The 21096-nt window shown below is 31.8% G+C and overlaps 3 protein-coding genes across 6 annotated transcripts; 2 read left to right on the plus strand and 1 right to left on the minus strand.

The window, feature by feature from the left end:
* Positions 1 to 697: 697 nt before the first annotated feature.
* LOC115451146 (iduronate 2-sulfatase) lies at positions 698 to 3796 on the plus strand. 4 transcript variants are annotated; one of them, XM_037441289.1, is made up of 5 exons: positions 698 to 809; positions 889 to 1049; positions 1157 to 1634; positions 1849 to 2145; positions 2390 to 3796. In XM_037441289.1, exons 2-5 carry the CDS (start codon positions 1008 to 1010, stop codon positions 3004 to 3006), a joined length of 1434 nt encoding a protein of 477 aa, XP_037297186.1. In that variant the 5' UTR covers positions 698 to 809; positions 889 to 1007; the 3' UTR covers positions 3007 to 3796. The 4 variants fall into 4 exon arrangements, with proteins under 4 accessions (XP_037297186.1, XP_030035223.2, XP_037297185.1 ...); XM_037441288.1 differs by having other exon boundaries at positions 775 to 1049; XM_030179361.2 differs by having other exon boundaries at positions 777 to 1049; positions 1870 to 2145.
* Positions 3797 to 4120: 324 nt separating this feature from the next.
* LOC115451147 (GDP-fucose transporter 1) lies at positions 4121 to 9307 on the minus strand. Its single transcript, XM_037441290.1, has 5 exons — positions 9032 to 9307; positions 8238 to 8439; positions 6445 to 6670; positions 5696 to 5988; positions 4121 to 5497 (listed from the first exon to the last, which is right to left on the minus strand). The coding sequence occupies exons 1-5, from the start codon at positions 9124 to 9126 to the stop codon at positions 5279 to 5281; spliced, it is 1035 nt and encodes a 344-aa protein (XP_037297187.1). The 5' UTR covers positions 9127 to 9307; the 3' UTR covers positions 4121 to 5278.
* An 853-nt stretch (positions 9308 to 10160) lies between these two features.
* Positions 10161 to 20865, plus strand: LOC115451145 (membrane-associated progesterone receptor component 2). Its single transcript, XM_030179360.2, has 3 exons — positions 10161 to 10740; positions 11654 to 11803; positions 14185 to 20865. The coding sequence occupies exons 1-3, from the start codon at positions 10428 to 10430 to the stop codon at positions 14307 to 14309; spliced, it is 588 nt and encodes a 195-aa protein (XP_030035220.1). The 5' UTR covers positions 10161 to 10427; the 3' UTR covers positions 14310 to 20865.
* Positions 20866 to 21096: the final 231 nt, after the last annotated feature.

Here is a 21096-nt window from a genome sequence, read left to right on the forward strand (position 1 = left end):
TGATGTAAGGGGAATAAATAAATGTCAAAAAATTAAAAGAAGAGACAATACTTTTTCCGACGTTCTCAAGAATAAAATTTCGCGCTCTCTCTATTCCATATTGTAATATTCGTAATACTAACCGCAACCCATTTTATTACTGGTTTCGTTAATGGCTTATGTCTCGTATTATTTGCTATTAAGTATAGGATGCAAACAGCGCCTTGCCAAAGAGAGAGAAAAAAAAGGATAGGATGATTCTTAACGAACAAAGAAAACTCTTCTTGTCCATTTCTTAATGTTAGGGACTTAACCTAAAACCTTTTAACAGTCATTAGTCTAATTAACGTTATATGTTAACGACTCTCGTATTATTTAATGAATAATTGACGTTATAAAAAATACGTATGCAATGATTGTTTTAAAACATACTTATTAGTACGGTCCACAAATTGAATACCTACCTACCTAATGAAATATTATTTTTATTGATTCCTTTATATTTTTACTATTCGCATAATTTATGAAACACAATGATTAATTAGGTATTTATTATATTGAATCGTCGCTTCTGTTTTTCATAAGCTTTGTACGTCTTCTACTGTAACGTTCCCATTCACTCAAAAAAGATAAGAAGATGTGGTATTTTGTTTGACTAAAGTATATTTTTTATAAATCTACGCTTTAGAAAATGAGATTACATAGTAGAATAGTAACTTTAATCCATTTGTTATAATTTTACGTAAATTAATTAAATAAGTGTGAATAATAAAACAATATTTTAAGGCTCTAATTGAAAGTAGTAAACTGACAACACTTCTAAGTTCAAGGTACTTTATATACAATTAAAAATCAATGAAATGCATTATAAATGCACTTACCACCCGATTATTATTATATTCGTTGCAGTGTTCATTAGAAATGTAATTACAAAGGCTTATGTTACTAGACAAAACGTTTTATTGATTTTCATTGACGACTTGCGCCATCTTGTAGACGAAAATGTACCTTTGCCAAATTTAAGCAATATGGCTTCTTCAGGCGTTATATTTAAACAAGCGTACGCTCAGGTAAGTTATAATCAAGATGATGGCATTAAGTTTTACTACCTTATAAGGTAAACCTGTACAGAAAATGATTGATTTAAATTGCCTTATTTTTCGATCATTGCTTTCAGCAAGCTCTCTGTGCTCCAAGCAGAAATTCCATGCTGACCGGTCGTCGTCCTGACTCCATAAGACTGTACGATTTCTATTCTTATTGGCGGGATACGATTGGCAACTATACCACTATACCTCAGTTTTTCAAAGAAAATGACTATGATACTTACTCCGTTGGTAAAATCTTCCATCCTGGGCAAAGTTCGAATTTTACAGACGACTACCCTTACAGTTGGTCGCAATATCCTTACCATCCGCCAACGGAAAAATACAAAGACGCCCCGGTTTGCAAAGACAAGGTTACTAAAAAGTTGCAAAGCAACCTAGTATGTCCAGTAACAGTGATGAAACAACCAGGGAAATCATTGCCGGACTTACAAAGTTTGGATTACGCAGTAAACTTACTGAAGACAAGAAACAGTAGCAAACCTTATCTACTGGCTGTCGGATTTTATAAACCTCACATTCCTTTAAAGTTTCCAAAGCAATACTTGGGTAGGTACTTACTGATTTATTTGTGAAATACGATCTGGCATGCTCGCAATGCACAACACGCGTCATAAAGGTACCTTACTTGTAGGTACTTATATATTTTACATTCATTTTCCATTATAAGATAAACCTGATATTGATTTAATGTGATAAGGCAATGTTTATCATCAATATTATTAACAATCTATACCAACTTAACATCCTTTCCGATGTACAGGAAGTTTTTATTTGTGTACAGAAAAAATACCAATAGATAAAGTAAAACCACCTAAGATGGCCTTCATGCCGAAGCAGATGCCTATCGTCTCCTGGCATCCGTGGACTGATGTTCGCCAAAGAGATGACATTAAGCGGCTCAACATATCTTTTCCTATGGGCCTCATGCCCCAAGAATGGACTTTAAAAATCAGGCAAAGTTACTACGCCGCCGCCATGTATGTTGACGACCTGATTGGTGTTCTAATGCAATACGTGGACTTGAGGAAAACGGTAGTGGTTCTGACAAGTGACCATGGTGCGTTTCCTACATTCTTACTGTATTAGTCAAAACAATTAGCATATTACGAAGGCGGGATTTAAGGTCATTGGCTTACAATTTGATAAACGAATTTGCCTGAACCTATGTACCAAATAATTTATATGATTGAGACAACAAAAATTTTTATCCATTACTTTCTAATACTTTCATTACGATAAGTATTTCAATACGATTATCGATAATACTTTTTACACATATAATAAAAAATTATCTATTTCAGGTTGGTCTTTGGGCGAAAATGGTCTATGGGCAAAATACAGCAACTTCGAAGTGGCTTTACGTGTTCCATTAATAATCTCAGCTCCTGGTCTACCGCACAGCAAAGTGAATGTGCCCGTAGAACTAATCGATTTATTCCCAACATTAGTCGAACTTTCTGGAATACAAAAGGATATCCCTGAGTGCACCCACCAGGACAAGTCAATATTATGCTTCGAGGGTAAAAGTTTGGTACCTTTAATGAAGGCAACGCAAAATATTTGTGGCGAAATATTCGCGATCAGTCAGTATCCTAGACCGAGAGTCTGTCCTCAAAAAAACTCCGATAAACCTCGTCTGAAAGACATAACAATAATGGGTTACAGCATAAGGACAAAAAGATATAGATATACAGAATGGGTAGGGTTTAATAACACCTCGTTTATTATAAACTGGAACATATTACATGGCATAGAATTATATGATCACACTATGGATCCAGAAGAATCCAACAACTTAGTATCAACTAAATATAATAATATAAAACGTTATCTATCTAAACTTTTAAGATCACGCGTCGATCCACAATATTTAAATTCGACTAAACAAAATAATAAAATTGTAATAGCACACTTATAAGTCGGCACTGGACATATTTGGTATACGTCGTTAAATAATTACAACACTATATTTTTATACGTCATTATTGATGACAACACGCAATGAATTTGTATGAATGTATGAATCACCAATATGGAAATAGGTCAGACTTACATTAATCATAATTTTTACACTGACTTACGACGAAGTACCGCATTTGAATAAAAATTGCGATCGCAATAACTCAAATGAATACTTTTAAATCATATAGCTAGAATAAAATACGCAAACTTTACTAATTTTCGGGCAACTGATACTATTTTACCTTATGTGTTAAAAAAAAAGTTCCAAATTGTTTATATACATTTCACATTCATCCACGATCTATTCGAAGCACACAACGTTTACTAAGCGCCATTTTACAAAAACAATCCCAATCAACTAATTTTCGATCCATCGCGAAAATGAACCAATCAGAAACAGTATATTGACATGATTACAAATTACGTATTATGATTGGTTTAAAAGCACGTAAAGCCGTTGATCCTGCGCCTGATCTGTCTCCGGTCTTGTCGGATTATTGTCTCACCGGACTATGAGAGTGAAGGAACAGAGAGTGCACCTGTGTATTACTGTGTAAATGGCTGATCTCCATTGCCTGGCCTGAACCGTCTCAGTAGGGGACAGTATATAATACAGGGGTGGTATTATTATTATTGGAATGTAGACATAAACCTTGTGGAACCAAACTTCATGCTATTGCCTGTCAAAATTTCTTCTTCCTTTGTAACTGTCTTTTTATATTATAACTAACAATTATTATTACAAATCGTATTTTATTTATTACAACAGGTTATGGGCCCAGAATGTCTCATAAAGTAATATAATAATAATAGTGATTCCGGTAGTAATCAGTTAAGTTAGTTCGCGAGTCATTTCTGATTTTTAGGTGTTACAAATAAAATTTTTGTAACAAAATGGCTACGTCTTTGTCTCATGTGCATATAGACAAACTGTTAGGTAGAGAAAATTACAATACGTGCAAACTTCATGCTATTGCCTGTCAAAATTTCTTCTTCCTTTGTAACTGTCTTTTTATATTATAACTAACAATTATTATTACAAATCGTATTTTATTTATTACAACAATTATATTATTATAAAATTATACTATTTACTAAAAACAAATAAATATACAAATGCATAGTAAATACAATATGTACCTTATATCACACACATAAATAAAAAAATATCTATATCAAGGATGTCTAACAAAAAGAAGTTTATTATGCTCTTACCATACTAATAACTGAGGCTTTTTCTTATAATGAAATGGAAACTAAATTTGGTTTTCAACCAATTATAACAGAGTTATAAGATTATTTATTGATGCCTGCCACCGCGAAAATGGTGATAATCTAAGACAAGAATATTTCACAAATTTTTCATTTGGCCACAACGCTAAGTAGACTTGTGCCGGAAGATCAAGAAAATTATCGATTACGGCTACGAAGTTTAAATTAATATAATTATTTAAAAAAATCAATAGGAGTTTGATAAGAATCATCTCTGTTACGTCAACTTACAATTGTTTATCTATGTACACAAAAGTAATTAAAATATGTTACAATAAATATATTTAAGACACAACATACTTTCTTAATAGATAAAATTACATACATTCTATAATGTATTTCACACTTATCATAGTAATTTGTAATATTATTTGTGACTGAATGCCACTAAAAGTAAAAAAAAACCTTTTAACATATTTTAATGGCAAAAATGGATTTTGTCAGTCAAGAAAATACTCACTTATTTCAACAAATATATATACATGTCATACACAGACTTACACACCACACAGACTTATACACCAGGCACTAGCAGTAAATGGCATGTTTAAATTGTTTTAATAAATACATAATAATTTATTATTTGTCACTCTAAAATTAGTAATAAATGAAAACAACAATCGTATATTATAAAAAATGTTAAACACTTTTTTACCAATAATCTGTGTATAAAGATATAAAAAAATGTTCAAGTACTAGTGCTTGGCCCACTACACATTATATAATTAGGAATTTTTGAACATCACATATCCTATAGGTCATTTCATTTACTGAGACGCGCCCTACCACCTTTTGAGCGAGGGTGTTGCGGGATGTCGTAAGGGAATTGATCCAAGCACTTTCCCCGATGCTATCCATCGTATTTGCCGTGTGCACTCATGCTGATCACACACACTACAATGGAGAGTAGTGGGGCGCGTCTTCGTGGATGAAATTATCTATAATTATCTAATAAATCACACTAAACTTTGTTTCTCTTCAGGTATAGGTTTTCTGGAATTTTCTTCCATTTCAACTTGTTTAAACCTCGCGTAGAGAGCTGAACTGGCTAGGACAATAACGTTTGACGTCCACCAAAGCGTATTTTTAGATTCGTTGTACCACTGGGTCGCTATTACTGTTTGCGTGCATGCTTTTGCTGTACCGGATATGTTATGAGTGAGCGGCGATGTCACCTAAAAATATTAAAAAATATATATTATATGTTTTTTTACACATTACCGGCGTTAATTTTACAAATGAAATTGCAAAACAATTGGGAACTCTAATTTGTTTTATTGTAAAAGTAAAAAAAAGTGGTGTAATAATGTTAGATATTTTCCACTCATATCTCTTTTCATTTACTCATTAAAAAAAAAAACAACGATACAAACCTTTATCTGTAATGATGTAAAATATCCAATAGCAAATCCACAAATGCCCCCAATTACCATTTGGAACCAAAAATATGTACTGTCAAAGTTGTTATAATTCCGCAGTGCTGATAGTTCACCGTTGAGCATTATTAATGGAGGGAACAGGAAGATCGAATAAGCATTATTGTAGTATGACAACAACCACACTTCTTGGTTTACACTGGGCAGTACTTTTTTCGTAAAGATTGAATATAGAGACAGCATTAACGAGCCGATTACCCCATATATCGTACCAATCAGTGAGAAGGATCCTGAAAAATACACATTTAAATATTTTTTTTGTCATTTAATTTTCTCGCTTTTACTGCAATTAGGAGAATGAATACAAAATTAGTATAATTATTAGACAACTAGGTGTTGCTTGGGGCTTCGTTCGTGTACAAAGCCTATCCGCTACTGAATCACTGTAGCGAACCACAGCGCCATCTATATAAAAAATCAAATTACAAATTCAAATATTTACCACGGAAGCAAAATATTGGGATAAAAAAATAACCGATACTTTAATTCAACACATGCTCTGTCCGTAGGCGGAATTCCATCCAAATCCGCGCAGCGATTGATGCGTTTACTTTTAAAAAACATACAAATATTTTCACAAATTCGTATTTATAAAAAAGATGAGTAAGATAAATTTTGTAATACATAATATGACCTTAGAGAAAATATTTGATGTTTTTGTATTAAAAAGTATTTAAAGAACTTACCTAACAAACTCTCTTGGTCGACACCAAGATAGAATCCGAAAATGATAAACCCACAGCACAATATACACCGATATGATGTAGTCTGTCCTAACAAGATGTAGCTAAACACCACATTAAATACTGTTGTCAACGACCTCCCAACATAATAGAAAGGCACCCCTACATATTTTAAACATAAGTTGTTTGTCGCTATCATTAGAGTGAACATAACAGATAGAGGCACCACCTGAAAAATAAAGTATTTTTATCAAGTGCAATCAAAAAGTTAAAAGAAATTGTAACTGCATTTAAAAGAGTCTCAACCACAGTACATGTCTACAGTTGAGACCAATTATGAGTATTTAATACTGCACAATAAAAACTAAATTAGAGGCTTTACATATAATTAAGCACTTTGCATTTAAAAACGTTTACAAGGTATTATAAAGCCCATCAGCTAGGTTTAATAATTCAGGCAAGGATGCATTAATTTACATCTCATTCTATCATTTCACAATGGAAACAGCTGTACAAATGTGCATACATTTTAGAAATACTTGCAACTAGATAATGTTACCTACATTACACAATGATAACAGAATTGTTATTGGATTAAATAGTGAATGACAGTAGAATACCATATATGTAGAACATTAAATTAGGTGTATCTTACAAGGATAGGTAAAAAAAATTGCTACTCTCAATTCCCATTTCAACCTGTAAGGTTAGCAATGTATCCAACAAAAAATAGCAAGTTTAGATACTAAATATTAAAAAAAAAATCCAATAATAATGGGGATTTACTAAGTTATCCAACACAGCTACAATTTTAAATGATAAAGCAATTGAAGGTCAAATCATATAAATGTAATTAAAAATATGTAGTTTACTGTACCATTGAAACATTTGATAAGATAACATAAAAATCAATATCATGCCAATTTCATTACAAAATTGTTTATACTTGTGTTAGTGCAATTTCTATGGACATGGCTACCTTATAAAATGACTGTTTTGTTTTGATTTTTATAACAAGAACCATTAGAACCAAGCTAATAATTACTACTATTGAGTTACATCCACAATGTCAGTATAATTTTGGTTGCAATAACTAATAACCCCCTATCTTTTTCTTAAGCAAACTTTGCAAAATTTTTCACATACTAGTATCATATACATCCATCCATCAAAGAATCTTTGATTTAATGTAAAAAAACATTTCGTATAATTACTAGCATATTTTGTCAAGGTAATTCTTGCTCTTATTTCTACATAGGTTCTTAGAGATTAGGAGATTAAATTATTATTGTACTATACTACATGCATATTGCTATTAATATATGCCTTGAGCCTGGCTTTATCAGCAACATGTGAGGAACTAATTTTAAATATCTTATCACTGATAGATAATACTTGATTATAATTTAATGATGGAATCAAGTTTTGCACAGTATCTGTTAAACCAAAGCTAGAAATTTTAACTGGGAAAACATAAAATCATCTATTTTAGTTTATTTTAGGGTTAAAACAAAAATAGGCCTACATCTGGTTGATGTAGGAATTATTATTAAATAGATGCATTGTAATTTTCTGAAATAAGTTCCATGGAACATCTACATTAAAAAACATATACATTGACGCTAGCAAGACTAATTCACTTACTTAAGCAAAATGTTTTTTCAGTAAAATTTAACTAGTTTAAAAAACATATAAAAAAGTGTTGATTTTAGATATTTATGAAACTTAGTGCTGCAAAAAAATGTTGCTAAGTCAATTTGCCTTTTGCCCATCAATATACACTTATCATCACATACCTTTCTCACAACCTCAATGTTCCAAGGAGTGCCTGAGGGGAATGTGAACACTTTCGGTATCCCACCAGACTTGCTCAAGCTGTAGCATATAGTGAACGACACCACACATTGGAACCATGTTATGAACAGAGGAGCCTCGAGGGCCACCGACTGACTGCTCAGCAGGGTTTTGTTTACAAACACTGTTGCTATTGAAACTATCCTGAAATAAACAATAACTGACATAAGAATTGTTCTGATCTGATGTGTTTTCAAGATTGTTTTAAGATAGATTGATAATTTTTTGTATGTGATTATATGTCTATTGCCTTATATGCCTATTAGTATGATAGTAGTTAGGATAATTTAGTATTATTAACTTACAACACTAATTGTAGATGAAACATTAATTTTAAGGATTGTGCATTATATAAAAATTTAAAGCAAAATTAGGTTAATTGAGACTGAGGTAGAGATGGAACTTTAAGACCAGCAATTCATAGCTGATTGTGTTTTTATAATAAGATAGGGCTATCTTTATATATGGAAGGCAATTAACAATTGCATGTATAGTCGTGCATCTGAATACATACTATTATCTCATCAATCGAAACAAAGCCTTTGCTTTTTTTTAATGTTTTGGTACATAGCCATGGAAAGAAGGACTCTGAAATCAGGGCGGGATAACTCCACGCAGAAGGTGGTAGCAAATATGAAAATAGATATTTTATAAATGCCGCCACGTATATAATCCTTATCTAGTACACGAAAGGAAGTAACAAAATGGTTCACCAATAGTGAGATAAATTAATTACCAGTAACAAGAAACGACGATAAATATCTTGATATATCTCGAACATAAATCAGGACGGTGTTCCTTCATTTTCAACTCTTCTTTTACCTCACACATAAATTAAATACCAAACAAATACAATATTCTCACTATAATATAAATGCTTATTAATCTAACATTATCGTAAAATATTACTTTAATATAATACACAAAAACTATTAAATTATTTTATTACAAAATTGCCGCATCAACACTAATAATGCCGAGACTTGATATTTGACAAATGTCAATTGTCAGCCAATTGAATTGATATTTGACTAAATCTAGTGTTGTCAAGACATCTATAGCTAGCGCGCTATGGGCTACCTATATTTCATTCTATATTATTAATTCACACAGCTCGCACTAGCATGCAGTGACTAACGGTATCTCACAAAAAGATATATACAAATTTTAATTACCTAAGTATTTCTTAATGTTATTATTTCTCTGTTATTTTTTTTGCAATAAAGTTATTTTTATTGTAGTTGTAATTGTTGTAAATTTACAGTTAATGCGTTAGTGTACTGGAAAGTTATATCAGATCATTTATGCAAGTTACTCTGTGCATATAACGATAGCTATTTGTTAAAATGCTATGCACTATATATTAGCCACAACACTAAAAATGTCATTGTCTTAATAAGGTTCAATTTCGCGTGTTTCGCACAACTGTCATATTAGCCGGCTACTATGTCAAGCACGAGAAGGATTCCTATCAATCGGATTTATCCCCTAGCTTTAAAAGGTTTTGAATTAAAAAATAAACAATTTTAACTTGACATGTAGCCTCAATAATAGCCTCTAATTGTTATATATGTACCTATCTGATTTAATTACACAAAAATAAAAAGAAAACTAGCAACCCTATGTGCAAGCATGATTTGAATCTTGACAGCCCTAGGTGTGGGAAATATTAGGAATATCGATATTTACTTTTATTCATAATATGTAAAAAAAACAAAAAAAAATATTGTTCAGAGTATAATTTGTTCAAAATATGTCAGTGTCCCAGGTGGAAAATTTTAAAAAGATTCAAAATTAAGAACTATTATCGTATCTTACATTACATTATTTGACGAATCTATGTATAGTACTAGAATTTGTTCTGTTCTTAGTAAATTTTTAAGAATCAGTGATGGTTTTGACTATAATGCTGCTATAAGAGATGTAAACCTCCTATATTTTTATAAATCTAAAACAATAAGAATTATCGATACTCTATAAGAAAAAATACGTTCATATTATCAACCCTATTCTGGTAGCACTGATAGAACGCTGACGTCAGTGATTTTAGTATTTTTCATCGGCGAATGGCGATACTTTTCTAAAATTTATACAATAACAAAACCCCGTGAAACAGACGAGACGTGCTAATAATGGCTTCAGCACCAGATACGAAGACCCCAGAAGTGGAGAGTTCCGGTAGTTTGAGTATCGTAAACGATATCATATTTAGTCCTATAAACTTGTTACTGACTTTGATTATCGGTGTGTTGGTGTATAAAATATTCAAGAAGTTCACAAAGGCGCCGGTTGATGCGCCGGTGTTACAATTGCCGAAGATCCGCAAAGACATGACTGTCGCAGAACTCCGACAGTACGATGGCACGCAGCCGGACGGAAGAGTGTTGCTTGCGGTCAACTCGTGGATATTCGATGTAACACGGGGACGCCGCTTTTACGGGCCCGGTGAGTGCAGTTGCGCCGCTGTTTATAAATAGAGTTGACACTAGTGACTCATTTAATTATTCATTCACACTGCATTTTATCTTTTGCTGTTATATGTCACTGGTTATATTATTTATTGTATTTAGTTGGTGAAGGATCAGAGCCTTATCTCAAAAGGGACATGTTTTAGCAGGATATTATGAATCTATAACTTCTGCAATCATATAAAAAAAAATTATGATATTTAGAAATTACTTTCTAAATATCAGCAAGACTAATATAATTCCTGTTCACCAAATCACACTTGATAGTGGACAAACAAGTCATAAAAATGATAAGTCTAATAAGGCATAATTACAACACCAAAGTGTTTTATTTTGGTAAACAATGATAACAGACCAAGAAATTTAAATTACCAGCATTAACAGAAAATGTTACATTTTTTTGCTTATCATTCTCATTGGAACATTAATGTAAACAAATTGTAAAACAAGTTATAGAAAACTGTAACATAAAGCCTAATGTATTGACCTAAATGTGGTTTTAATGAAATATATTTTTTATGTAAATCAGATACTTAAACAACATAAAACTAATAAAATTTATATGATGAAAAAAAAATTTATAAATTTAATGTAATTTTAAATAAGTGTAGGATTGTGAGGGTTGTAATTTTTAAACATGAAAGTTATGAAGTTATCTGTTTTTAAGACTTTATCATGACACATAGGAGGCTTGTAAGATTATTTAAATAATATTTATGATTCATTTATGATGCCACTACCTTTCTCAGAATATACCCACGCAAATTTCTTTTCCTTTCATTATTTTACTCATTGAGATACATAATGTAATGTGTGTGTGTGTGTAATGTAAGTATAAATTTGCCTGTCAGTAAATATGAATATTCCTGAACTCTTTGATCTCTATTCAGGGGGTCCATATGCAGCATTTGGTGGCAAAGATGCATCAAGAGGACTAGCAACATTCTCACTTAAATCATCAGATAAAGAATATGACGACCTCAGTGACCTGAATCTAATGGAAATGGAGTCAGTGAAAGAGTGGGAGGCCCAGTTCAGAGGTAATTAATTTTTTCTGAGGTCACCTAGCCTCGTAACTGTATAATTACTTGTGTGCTCTTGTGTCGTAACTTGTATGACAATACAGTTTTATTAATAGTATAGTACCATTGTATTATGTCATTGCTAGATTCATATTATATTTTCTCAAATATTTAAGATAATAGATACTAATATACTATCTGAAATAAACAAAAAGTTTATTAGTAAGATAGTTATAATAAAACAAGTAGATTAGACTATAAACCAAGACTTAACAAATCCTGTATATATTTTACTAGGCGTATAATGCTATGGCAATTTACAGAAATAAGCTCCTGACTATATGCATACTAACATTCTCCAATGTGTTGATAACATTGAAATGAATTACATATTTTTGTCTCGTTTTCACATAATTTTGGTGTAGCCCAGATTAAAAACAAAATATAAGAAGTGTTTAAGTTGTGTATACTGTACTTGATTACTTATTTTATCAATAAAAACAACAGGTAAATTAGTAAATAATAAATAATGATGTTATCAGAATAATGTGGATATTTATACATTAATCAAACATGATAATAATAAATGTAATAATGAATTTGTAAGATATTGTATGGATAAACAGCTGAAAAGATATTTTAATGATATTTAAAAAGAGGACTCGCTGTAGTGTGCAGGTATATGGAAAATATGCAAAAAAAAAATTATACTACTACTTAAAGACAAGAAGGTTGTTTGTTGACAAATGACATCCATGATTAGTGCATATAAATTAGTAAAAATCCACAGAATTTTAATAATGTAGTACCTACTTCTCCCTAGACCACAATAATATGTTAAAACTGTTCTAACCTAGGAACACAATACTGTTTTTAATTTCCTTTAACCATAACATAGCACCAGTATTGTCCCTGCTTCACACAGAAGCACTGGGCTGTACACACAAGTAGACATGGGATTATATACACTATCAAAATTTTCAAAATATGCAACAACACCATAAATGTAGCGTTTTATGCATTTACGTAGGCAAATATGCAAATGCATATAATCCGAAGTCTATACTTATTTATTAATTTATTACACACAAAACAAAAAATACATACAAACATACATTAGCAATGGGCCTATTTAATAAAAGCCCCTTGCTTAATATTCACGCATTTTTTTTGTTTTGCAATTTCGTTGCAGTTGTAAACAGGAAGATAAGCAGTAATCGGAATAATAATATGTTTATCGCTCGACAGAGTGTGCAGCCAGGAATATATTCTTATCACATACCACACCCACCTGTAACACTGATTAATATGCCATAGTGATAATATGCAGAGTATTTAACAGTCAAAGCTAGTAGCGTTGAACTTAGCATTGAACTGATATACTTAATGAAAACAACATGAACACATTTTAACACTGCATTTATTTTAGATTGTTATTTGTTTTTTTTTTACGGCATCAAATTGCTCTTATCAGGAGGCAAACAACCTGATGAAGGTTCTAGAAATTCGTTGGGTTCGAGTAGTTTCAATTTCCAATAAGTCAATCAGCCATCTATGTCCCGTTCTGGACTCCCTGTCTAATAAAGATTGGAGCCAACTAGAAGAATTAAATTAAATTTTGGTACGACGATGTAATAGAATGCGAACCCATTGCCATATCGGATACATTAATCGAGATACAATTCTCGTAGAACTAATCTATTTTATCTTTGTTATATATTAGTAATTACACCAGTATATCTAAATATACACGCGGTGTTTTACTTAACCAGTCAGTTTATATAACTTAGTTTACTACAGACGATGAACTTAGTCTTAAATAATTATGAGTTTATATAGATAGATTTATGTGTAATACGTACGTACAATTCAATTCCCTAATTTGTAGTCAAATTAGTTTCAGTTTATGAAAAAAGGTTAGATTCAAAATTTTAATTGGGTAGTAAAGATGTCGTCGTTTATTGGTACACGTGAGAAACCCAGTGCTGCGTAGTTGTAAATGATATCACATGTCTAGATGGAATTCAATTTATAAAGCATTAAGAATTTTATTATGTAAACTGAGCACATTTTTACAAAAGTATGCAAGCATTATTTAGTAAACCTGCACAAAGTGCAATAATACGATATTTCACCATAACCGCTCGCGACAGTTAATCAATTGAATATGGAAACATGAGAATTTCTTCTTTATAATAAATTTCATTTAAAATTAGAACAGAGTTTTTTTAAGCAGAGATAGCTAATTCATGATAAAGAAGGATGTATTAAAATGTGTCCATGACCATGAACAGACAGCGATTTTTCATTTTACCTGAAAGTTTAATCGGAAAAGCAATTTATTAGAGCAGACGAAATACTCCACCATAACCATTAACTATAGCTATTGTAAATTGCAGAGCAATACGACCTGGTAGGTCGACTGTTGCGACCCGGCGAGGAGCCCAGGAATTACTCCGACGAGGAACCAGAAGAGGCGGACACCTCCACCAGCGGACAGACAGAGGACAAGAAGGACCAATAGACACTGGACACGCTGCCACGTACATGTTAGTTTTTATACTAAGCCCTGACGGTAAGCGAGAGGACAGGATGACAGTTTCGTATGTATACAAAATTAGTTTGAATCTTATGGTGATGATCTTAGCATTTATATTTCATTGATTCTATTGAAATGTTTATACAGTGTTAAAAAAATATAATCTAAGGTTATTAAAATAAGATTTAAAGCGATTTGCGTAAAGATGCTATGCTGCATCCTCACATTCTGTACTCTCGTTAAGCGTTAGTTTTAATGAATTTTGATTGTGGCCGTGGTGGGATACGCTAGCCTTACGTGGGAATCCGTCTCGTAGTATTTGATATAGCTAATTTTTGTTATTACAAAAAATATCAAATTTAACGTCTGTATATACGGTCTGCAACAGCAAACCGATTGTTAGCGAATTGTAATTCGAATGAAATGTTGAGATATTAGTGAAGCAGAGCTTGATCTGTAATCGATTTTAATATATCTAAATGCAGAAAACTTAATCCAAACAATCACTATTGCTTTTGAGGTAATTGATTTCTAACAAAGGCAGAGCATGACAAGATTATACGTTTACAACTTGTATTACCCGACCCTAGACGCCGTTAATAAACCAATTAGGGTAATAAAAAGGCGTCAAAGTGAACGTCAGGGCCACAACATAGGCTTATGAACATAATTACAGACAATTTTATTCAACACAGTGTTCATGGCATTCCACAATATAGCTAGTGTATGGAAATTAATCGAATCAATAGTTTAATCCAAGGCTGTTCCATATCAATATCTTTTCGCATACGATTTTTGCCATAATTTTTTTTATAGTGTATTTATTGGTATATGTTTTATCAAATGTCTCAAGGTGTTGCGTTGTTTATAATTTGAAGTTTATCGATACTTTAAAATTTTGATGGTGATCCTTACCAATAAGACCGTGCAGCGCATGTTGTCATTAGTTGGTACGAAAAATGCATTGTTTGTTGGTTTAGGGAATGTATAGTCGGCAAACAACTTTTGTACGCTACAGCGTGGTAAGGATTTTTTATACGTTACCTTGTAGCTACACTAACGTCCAAAACACACTATCGCGCGGCGGGGATTTTATTTTTGTTTTCGTATAGCTACACTGACATACTAAACTCACTTTACTGTGTGGTGGGGGATTTTTGTACGTTACCACATAGCTACAAGATTCCCCACCGTGCGAAAGTGTTTTCATATTTCAATTTGTTTTCCTGCTATTATACAGTAGTTTATATTGTATGGGAGTTTATTCCTCTCTTTGGAGATAAAACGGCACCGTGCGGCGTGCACGTTTCTGTTTATTTGTCAGGATGTATCCTTATAGGAAATTAATAAGGAAGTTAATTAATAGGAATTTTTAATATGAATGTTCAGGAGGATAATGCTTTATGGCAAAAAACGTATGTGTACACCTTAAATTCATCACTTATTGTACTGCATCGCTCCAGTACAGCAGAGCAAAATATTTCGGTTTTAAAAAATACTAAGTAAATTCTTAAGGAGATACCCAGGGTATAAGGAAAACACTCACGAGAACTAAATTAATATAGTTGAACGTAAACATTAACGCGAAACAATATTAATTTGCTAAGTTAAGCGGTAATGCCTATGACACAGTATTTTCATATTTCTTGTGCGTGATATGTAAAGTATACAAAATTCGGGGATAACGCACAAAATGCGTTATGCCTTATACCTACTGAACCTTGTCTTAACAAAGTTGTAGGTAAAAAATAATTTAACTAAATTCTCCGTGACAGTTATTTACCGCAACACAAACTTAAAAATGATCAACATTTACAGTTAAACATTATATAAATCCAAAACATAATGAAGATCCATCGCGCGCACATAAACGACAAAAATATTGTTTTTGATCAAATCTAAATTTACGTTACGACATAAAGTTGTTATACCAATGACAAGTTTCTTGCTGTACCGGGGCCGAGCAGTATCAATAAGCGGTGATTATAATCAAACCACGCGGCCGTTCTGGCTTGTCAAGAATATTATGTTGGCTATATTAGCACTGCAGTCTGTTTTAAATCCAGAAGAACAAAGGGAAATGGGTTTTACAGGAGTAAACGTCATATCAGCATGTCTATTGGTTTGTAAACCATGAAAAAGTCATGAATAGCCACTCCATCAATATTGTTTGTAGCCAGATTGTTGTAAAAAATTGAAGAAAGTTAAAACAAATACATGCTTAATTTAGTCTACGGGATTAAATAAAAGCTACAGTGGGTGGCGTCAAAATTATGCTACAGAATGGCAATTTATGATATGATTCGTTTTTACTTACTTTTCATACGTAAACGAGACGTAAGAAAAAACGAATTATAGACTATAAAATATGTTTTTTGTTGGCAGGCAACACTGACGCAACAATAGTGTGTTGTGTTGTTACTGAAGTTTTAAAGCATTTTAAATGAGTGCAGTAGCAGCAATAATCTATTGGCGTATAGTTTATTGGGACTTGTTCTTAATTTAGGGTCCTGTGTCAATTTATAAGTCTGCATGATAAAAAAGTTTGTGCAATAAAGTCAATAATCTTTTTCCAGCAAACTTAAATATATACTTTCGGTATTTGAATATCGGTAAAGCAAAATAAAGGATAAGGTAATGGAATATTGAAATAAAATTATATCCATAAATACAAAAATTGTATTTTCATCAATCATCACAAATCATGTAAATAACAAATATTATATTTTGAAGCCACACTAACAACTGTTAAAATTATTGAAAGTGAGTTTTCAGCGAAATTTTATTGTATATACGAGAAATATTGTATCAATGTCACTATAAACTGTTGCTTATTGCGGTAATTTTGGATATATTATATTATATAGTATATGTACAGTTTGATGAAATGTAAGACTGAGTGATGGCATATTAAGTTATCGAGGGGTGTAACCACTGCACATTCCTGGGCGGATGTTATTTGTGGCAATTTGGTCCTTCTAGCCGGATATGAGGCACCATGAGAGGTACTACTGAATGTATATTAACATTACACTGTTTATTTATTGTACCCTGATTGCATTTTCACGTTGGACCAGTTGATTCATATTTTATTTTGTGTTAAGCTGTTCATATGTGGTCAAGTGTGTTAGTAATATGAACACATTTTATTTAAACTACAATGGTTGTCGAGATGTCTGTTGGCACTGATACCACTATAATGCACTATACAATATACATAGTGGCCATATTACTAAGTTAACATAATGCACAGATTTTGACAAAACTCAATTGACCGTGTATAACAGCTTTGAGTCGTGTTTCCTAGCCATTCGTTCTGTACCTCGGTTTAACACGTCTCATTAATATGGATGTTTCATATTGAATACTCGGGGTTGCTAGTTAGTAACGCAACGGTCGCCGTCGCCGTCGCATTCCAGCCCCACCAGAATGTTGGTACTTATTAAATATGTAATATGTGTTGCAAGTTGAAAAAATATAAAAAAAAATATATTGATAAAGATATGAGCATAATAATTAAGAATCTATATGGATATGTGTTGGTTGGTAGTGTGTTTGTTTCCTTTTTATTTATTCGTGTGCGATGTGATGTCAAAATTATTTTCTGGTAAATATATATTTATTTAAAAATGCTAAAGTACAAAGTAGTGTCACATCCCTCACATATTAGACTTATTTAAAAGACTTCTGCATTAATTTTCTTATGTACTTTCATTCTAGTCTTTAGCACAGATTGATGCTTGCAGCCGATACACTATATTTACTACACGAGTAAATATTTTAATGTATAAAAAAGTTTTTCCTTTTTTTTCAACATCTTATATAAGTTGTTGCAGAAAGATTTCAAATATTTACATGTTAGAGGAGAGAAGAACAATTTCAATGTATATTGTTTTTAGGCTGTTAAGAATCGATTTTTTTTTTATCATAACAGTGTTTTTCTGGCCTAAATCAGCTGGTAAATGTCAAGAACTTGGTACAGTAGTCAATATTATGTTTATAAATAGACAATGAAATGAGGTCCAAATTGACCTTTATTTAATGTGATTAAAATTTTAAACTCGTCCCTCAATCTTATTTATGGATATTAAAAAGAAAAAGAAAACAAAATGGTCAGTTGATAAGTGGAAAATGATTTATTGTTTGTATGAAAATTAAAGTACTTATTCCTAGTGTGGACATCAGCGTCAAAGAGTTACGTATCTATAATTTGGATAAATATTATTATTAGTATACGTTATACAATATAAAATAAACACGAATGAGTGTATTTAACATGATTTTTCGATAAATCATTAATTGTACGTACTAAAGCTAAATAAAATGTTTCTATTAAGACTATGAACGCCATTTAAATTGACTGAACACTATCCAGGTGTTAGAGAGATACAAGTATATCCAGAGATACAAGTCTGAAAAATATACTTCCCTTTCAATCTAATCTTTTAACTAGCAGGTGGAAGTTCTGCGTAACAATAATATTATAGCATAGTATAAAGATGAACAGTTAACAGCAAGCGTCAAGACAATAAAGGCGCCAAGACTATAGAATAGATTGATCGGTTTTTGGAATAAATTGTGAGCAACACTCGCTTCTGTGAATATGATGTTGGTCTTTGTCGTCGGCGACATTTTAATCTTTATACTGTGTCTGTATTACGTATACTTTGGACACCTGATCTATAATATCGTTATTTATCTTCGTAAAACAATATAAGATACGGATCGATGTAACGTTTTATAATGAACTGGAAATATATTTTATTTACTATTTCCTAAAATGATTGTCATAAGTACTTGTTATTTTCTCTTATATTAGTTTTATGTTTTTCAGCCGTCATGCGCTTTGGTAATCGTTATGCCCTAATATAAGCAGTCGTTGGAATAATGTTGAAGTGTGTAAGAAACATAAAAATATCTATTTTACCAAATTTTATTGAGGCTTTGTACTGTTTTACCAAAGAGATTTGAATGACTGAAGCGCTGGGATTGATTAAACTTATGCAGAACTGAAATATTTTATAAGGATTGTAATACTTTCTCTAGGTAAACAGAACTTGCCAATTAATTAAAAATTTTAATCGTATGATTTTTTATCGATAAGGTACGTGGGTAGGTTATCTATCTGCCTCCAAGCAGTATTGTGCATAACCACGTTTGCACGGCCATGTTTCGGTATAAAAACTTTGATGCCATTATAGGATTTGATTTGATTTGATATTTACTGGGCATCTTTAATGTTTGGCATACTATAATGTTGTAGAAAAAAGGTGTAGAGCAATGCCATGCAACTGGAAATGGACTGTGTAAAAATACTATTAAAAAAATCAATTGTTGAATTATGTTAATTAGATTTATACCTGATACATTAGCAATCTATTATGTTTTATATGTATCAAGTCAAATTGTGGAACTTTGACATTGTTCTAACATTGCTGTAAGAACGACATTGTTGAGTGTGTATAACTATAGTGAAACGATATGAATAGAATTCGCGACACGAAAAATCGATACTTAGAGTGCAATTATTAAAAAACTTGAACAACCGACATGTATATTACAAATACATATTTAAAACATTGAAAAGTCGGAGTTTTATGGTTTACTCGGTTATCTGTAAAATTAATGTCAATCTCTAAGGTTGGTTTCTTTCCATACGCGTGGACTATTCAGCCCTTTTTTTTGTCGGTATCCGATGTTGACTTGCAGTTTTGGTTAAAGCGTTAGTTGTTATGTATATGGCGTTGGTTATTTTAGATTTTAGTATAATGTATTTGTTTTATGTCGTGTGTTAAATTCAAACAAGTTCCATACAGTTTTTTTCTTATTAAGTTTCGATACTTTTTGATGGAATTGTCAATTATGAAATCGCTTCGAAGTTATGCTGGTTAATTTTCACACGATTTTACTGATAGGTAATTTCCAGTATGAATATTGTAAGGCGCTTTATCATCCCTGATTATTTAGCTCGACAAGCAACTGACTGATCGAAAATAATAATCAAAAACGTTTCGATTTAACTACAAAAATCGCCTATCACGCGATTTGAACTCGAATGTAGTATTTATATTGTATTCAGAAAATGTAACCAATATAGTTTTTAATATTTTATTTTCATTTAGTTAGCGTAATTGCTTGCTGGCCATTCGAAACATTTCACTAGTGTTACAATGCAGTCGCGAAAATAGCGACGATGCAATCATAAATATGTTTTGTGTTAGAAGTGACATTATAAATATAACTTCGCGTCTAACACGCCTTTTGAGATGTTAAATGCAATTAATTTATAGAACTTTTATTGAATGTACCTACGCCGAGCTTTCCTTTGTCACTCAAAAATTGTACCTGTATTTTTCTTGCTTTAGTTGCGTGTCTTCAGATTACCTAAGAAACGTGTTCTTAACTTCAATATAAATACGAAATACTTACTTTCCTAGATATAATGGTGTAAATGTGCGACACAACAAAATGTTACTAATATTAAAAATAACTAAATGTTTATTTTAACATTGTCACATGAATTTAATTAAAGTGTTTTACATAATTGCTGTATTTTTTTATATTTCATTATGTTTCCGAGATGAAAGTAAAAAGGCATGAGGTTAAGTAATTTTGTGTGATTTTCTTTGGAATCATAATATCATTAATTTCAGACAGTAGTGTCTCTATGTGTAAATCGAGAATTACTGGGATATAAGGCGTAAAATAGCGTGGTTTTAGACAAAATTTCCTTGATTCACTAAAACTAACTCGTAATGAGGTAGGGCAGCTA

The sequence above is a fragment of the Manduca sexta genome, chromosome 22 (assembly GCF_014839805.1).
Source record: "Manduca sexta isolate Smith_Timp_Sample1 chromosome 22, JHU_Msex_v1.0, whole genome shotgun sequence".
NCBI classification, from domain to species: Eukaryota; Metazoa; Arthropoda; class Insecta; order Lepidoptera; family Sphingidae; genus Manduca; species Manduca sexta.

Coding starts and splice junctions, on each gene's coding strand:
- LOC115451146 (XM_037441288.1), top strand. CDS start 840: ATGCATTATAAATGCACTTACCACCCGATTATTATTATATTCGTTGCA. Junction 1,050..1,156: donor TTAAACAAGCGTACGCTCAG/GTAAGTTATAAT, acceptor CATTGCTTTCAG/CAAGCTCTCTGTGCTCCAAG. Junction 1,635..1,848: donor GTTTCCAAAGCAATACTTGG/GTAGGTACTTAC, acceptor TCCGATGTACAG/GAAGTTTTTATTTGTGTACA.
- LOC115451147 (XM_037441290.1), bottom strand. CDS start 9,126: ATGTGTGAGGTAAAAGAAGAGTTGAAAATGAAGGAACACCGTCCTGAT. Junction 6,671..8,237: donor ACATTGAGGTTGTGAGAAAG/GTATGTGATGAT, acceptor TTTATTTTTCAG/GTGGTGCCTCTATCTGTTAT. Junction 5,498..5,695: donor TTACATCATTACAGATAAAG/GTTTGTATCGTT, acceptor TAATATTTTTAG/GTGACATCGCCGCTCACTCA.
- LOC115451145 (XM_030179360.2), top strand. CDS start 10,428: ATGGCTTCAGCACCAGATACGAAGACCCCAGAAGTGGAGAGTTCCGGT. Junction 10,741..11,653: donor ACGCCGCTTTTACGGGCCCG/GTGAGTGCAGTT, acceptor ATCTCTATTCAG/GGGGTCCATATGCAGCATTT. Junction 11,804..14,184: donor GTGGGAGGCCCAGTTCAGAG/GTAATTAATTTT, acceptor TGTAAATTGCAG/AGCAATACGACCTGGTAGGT.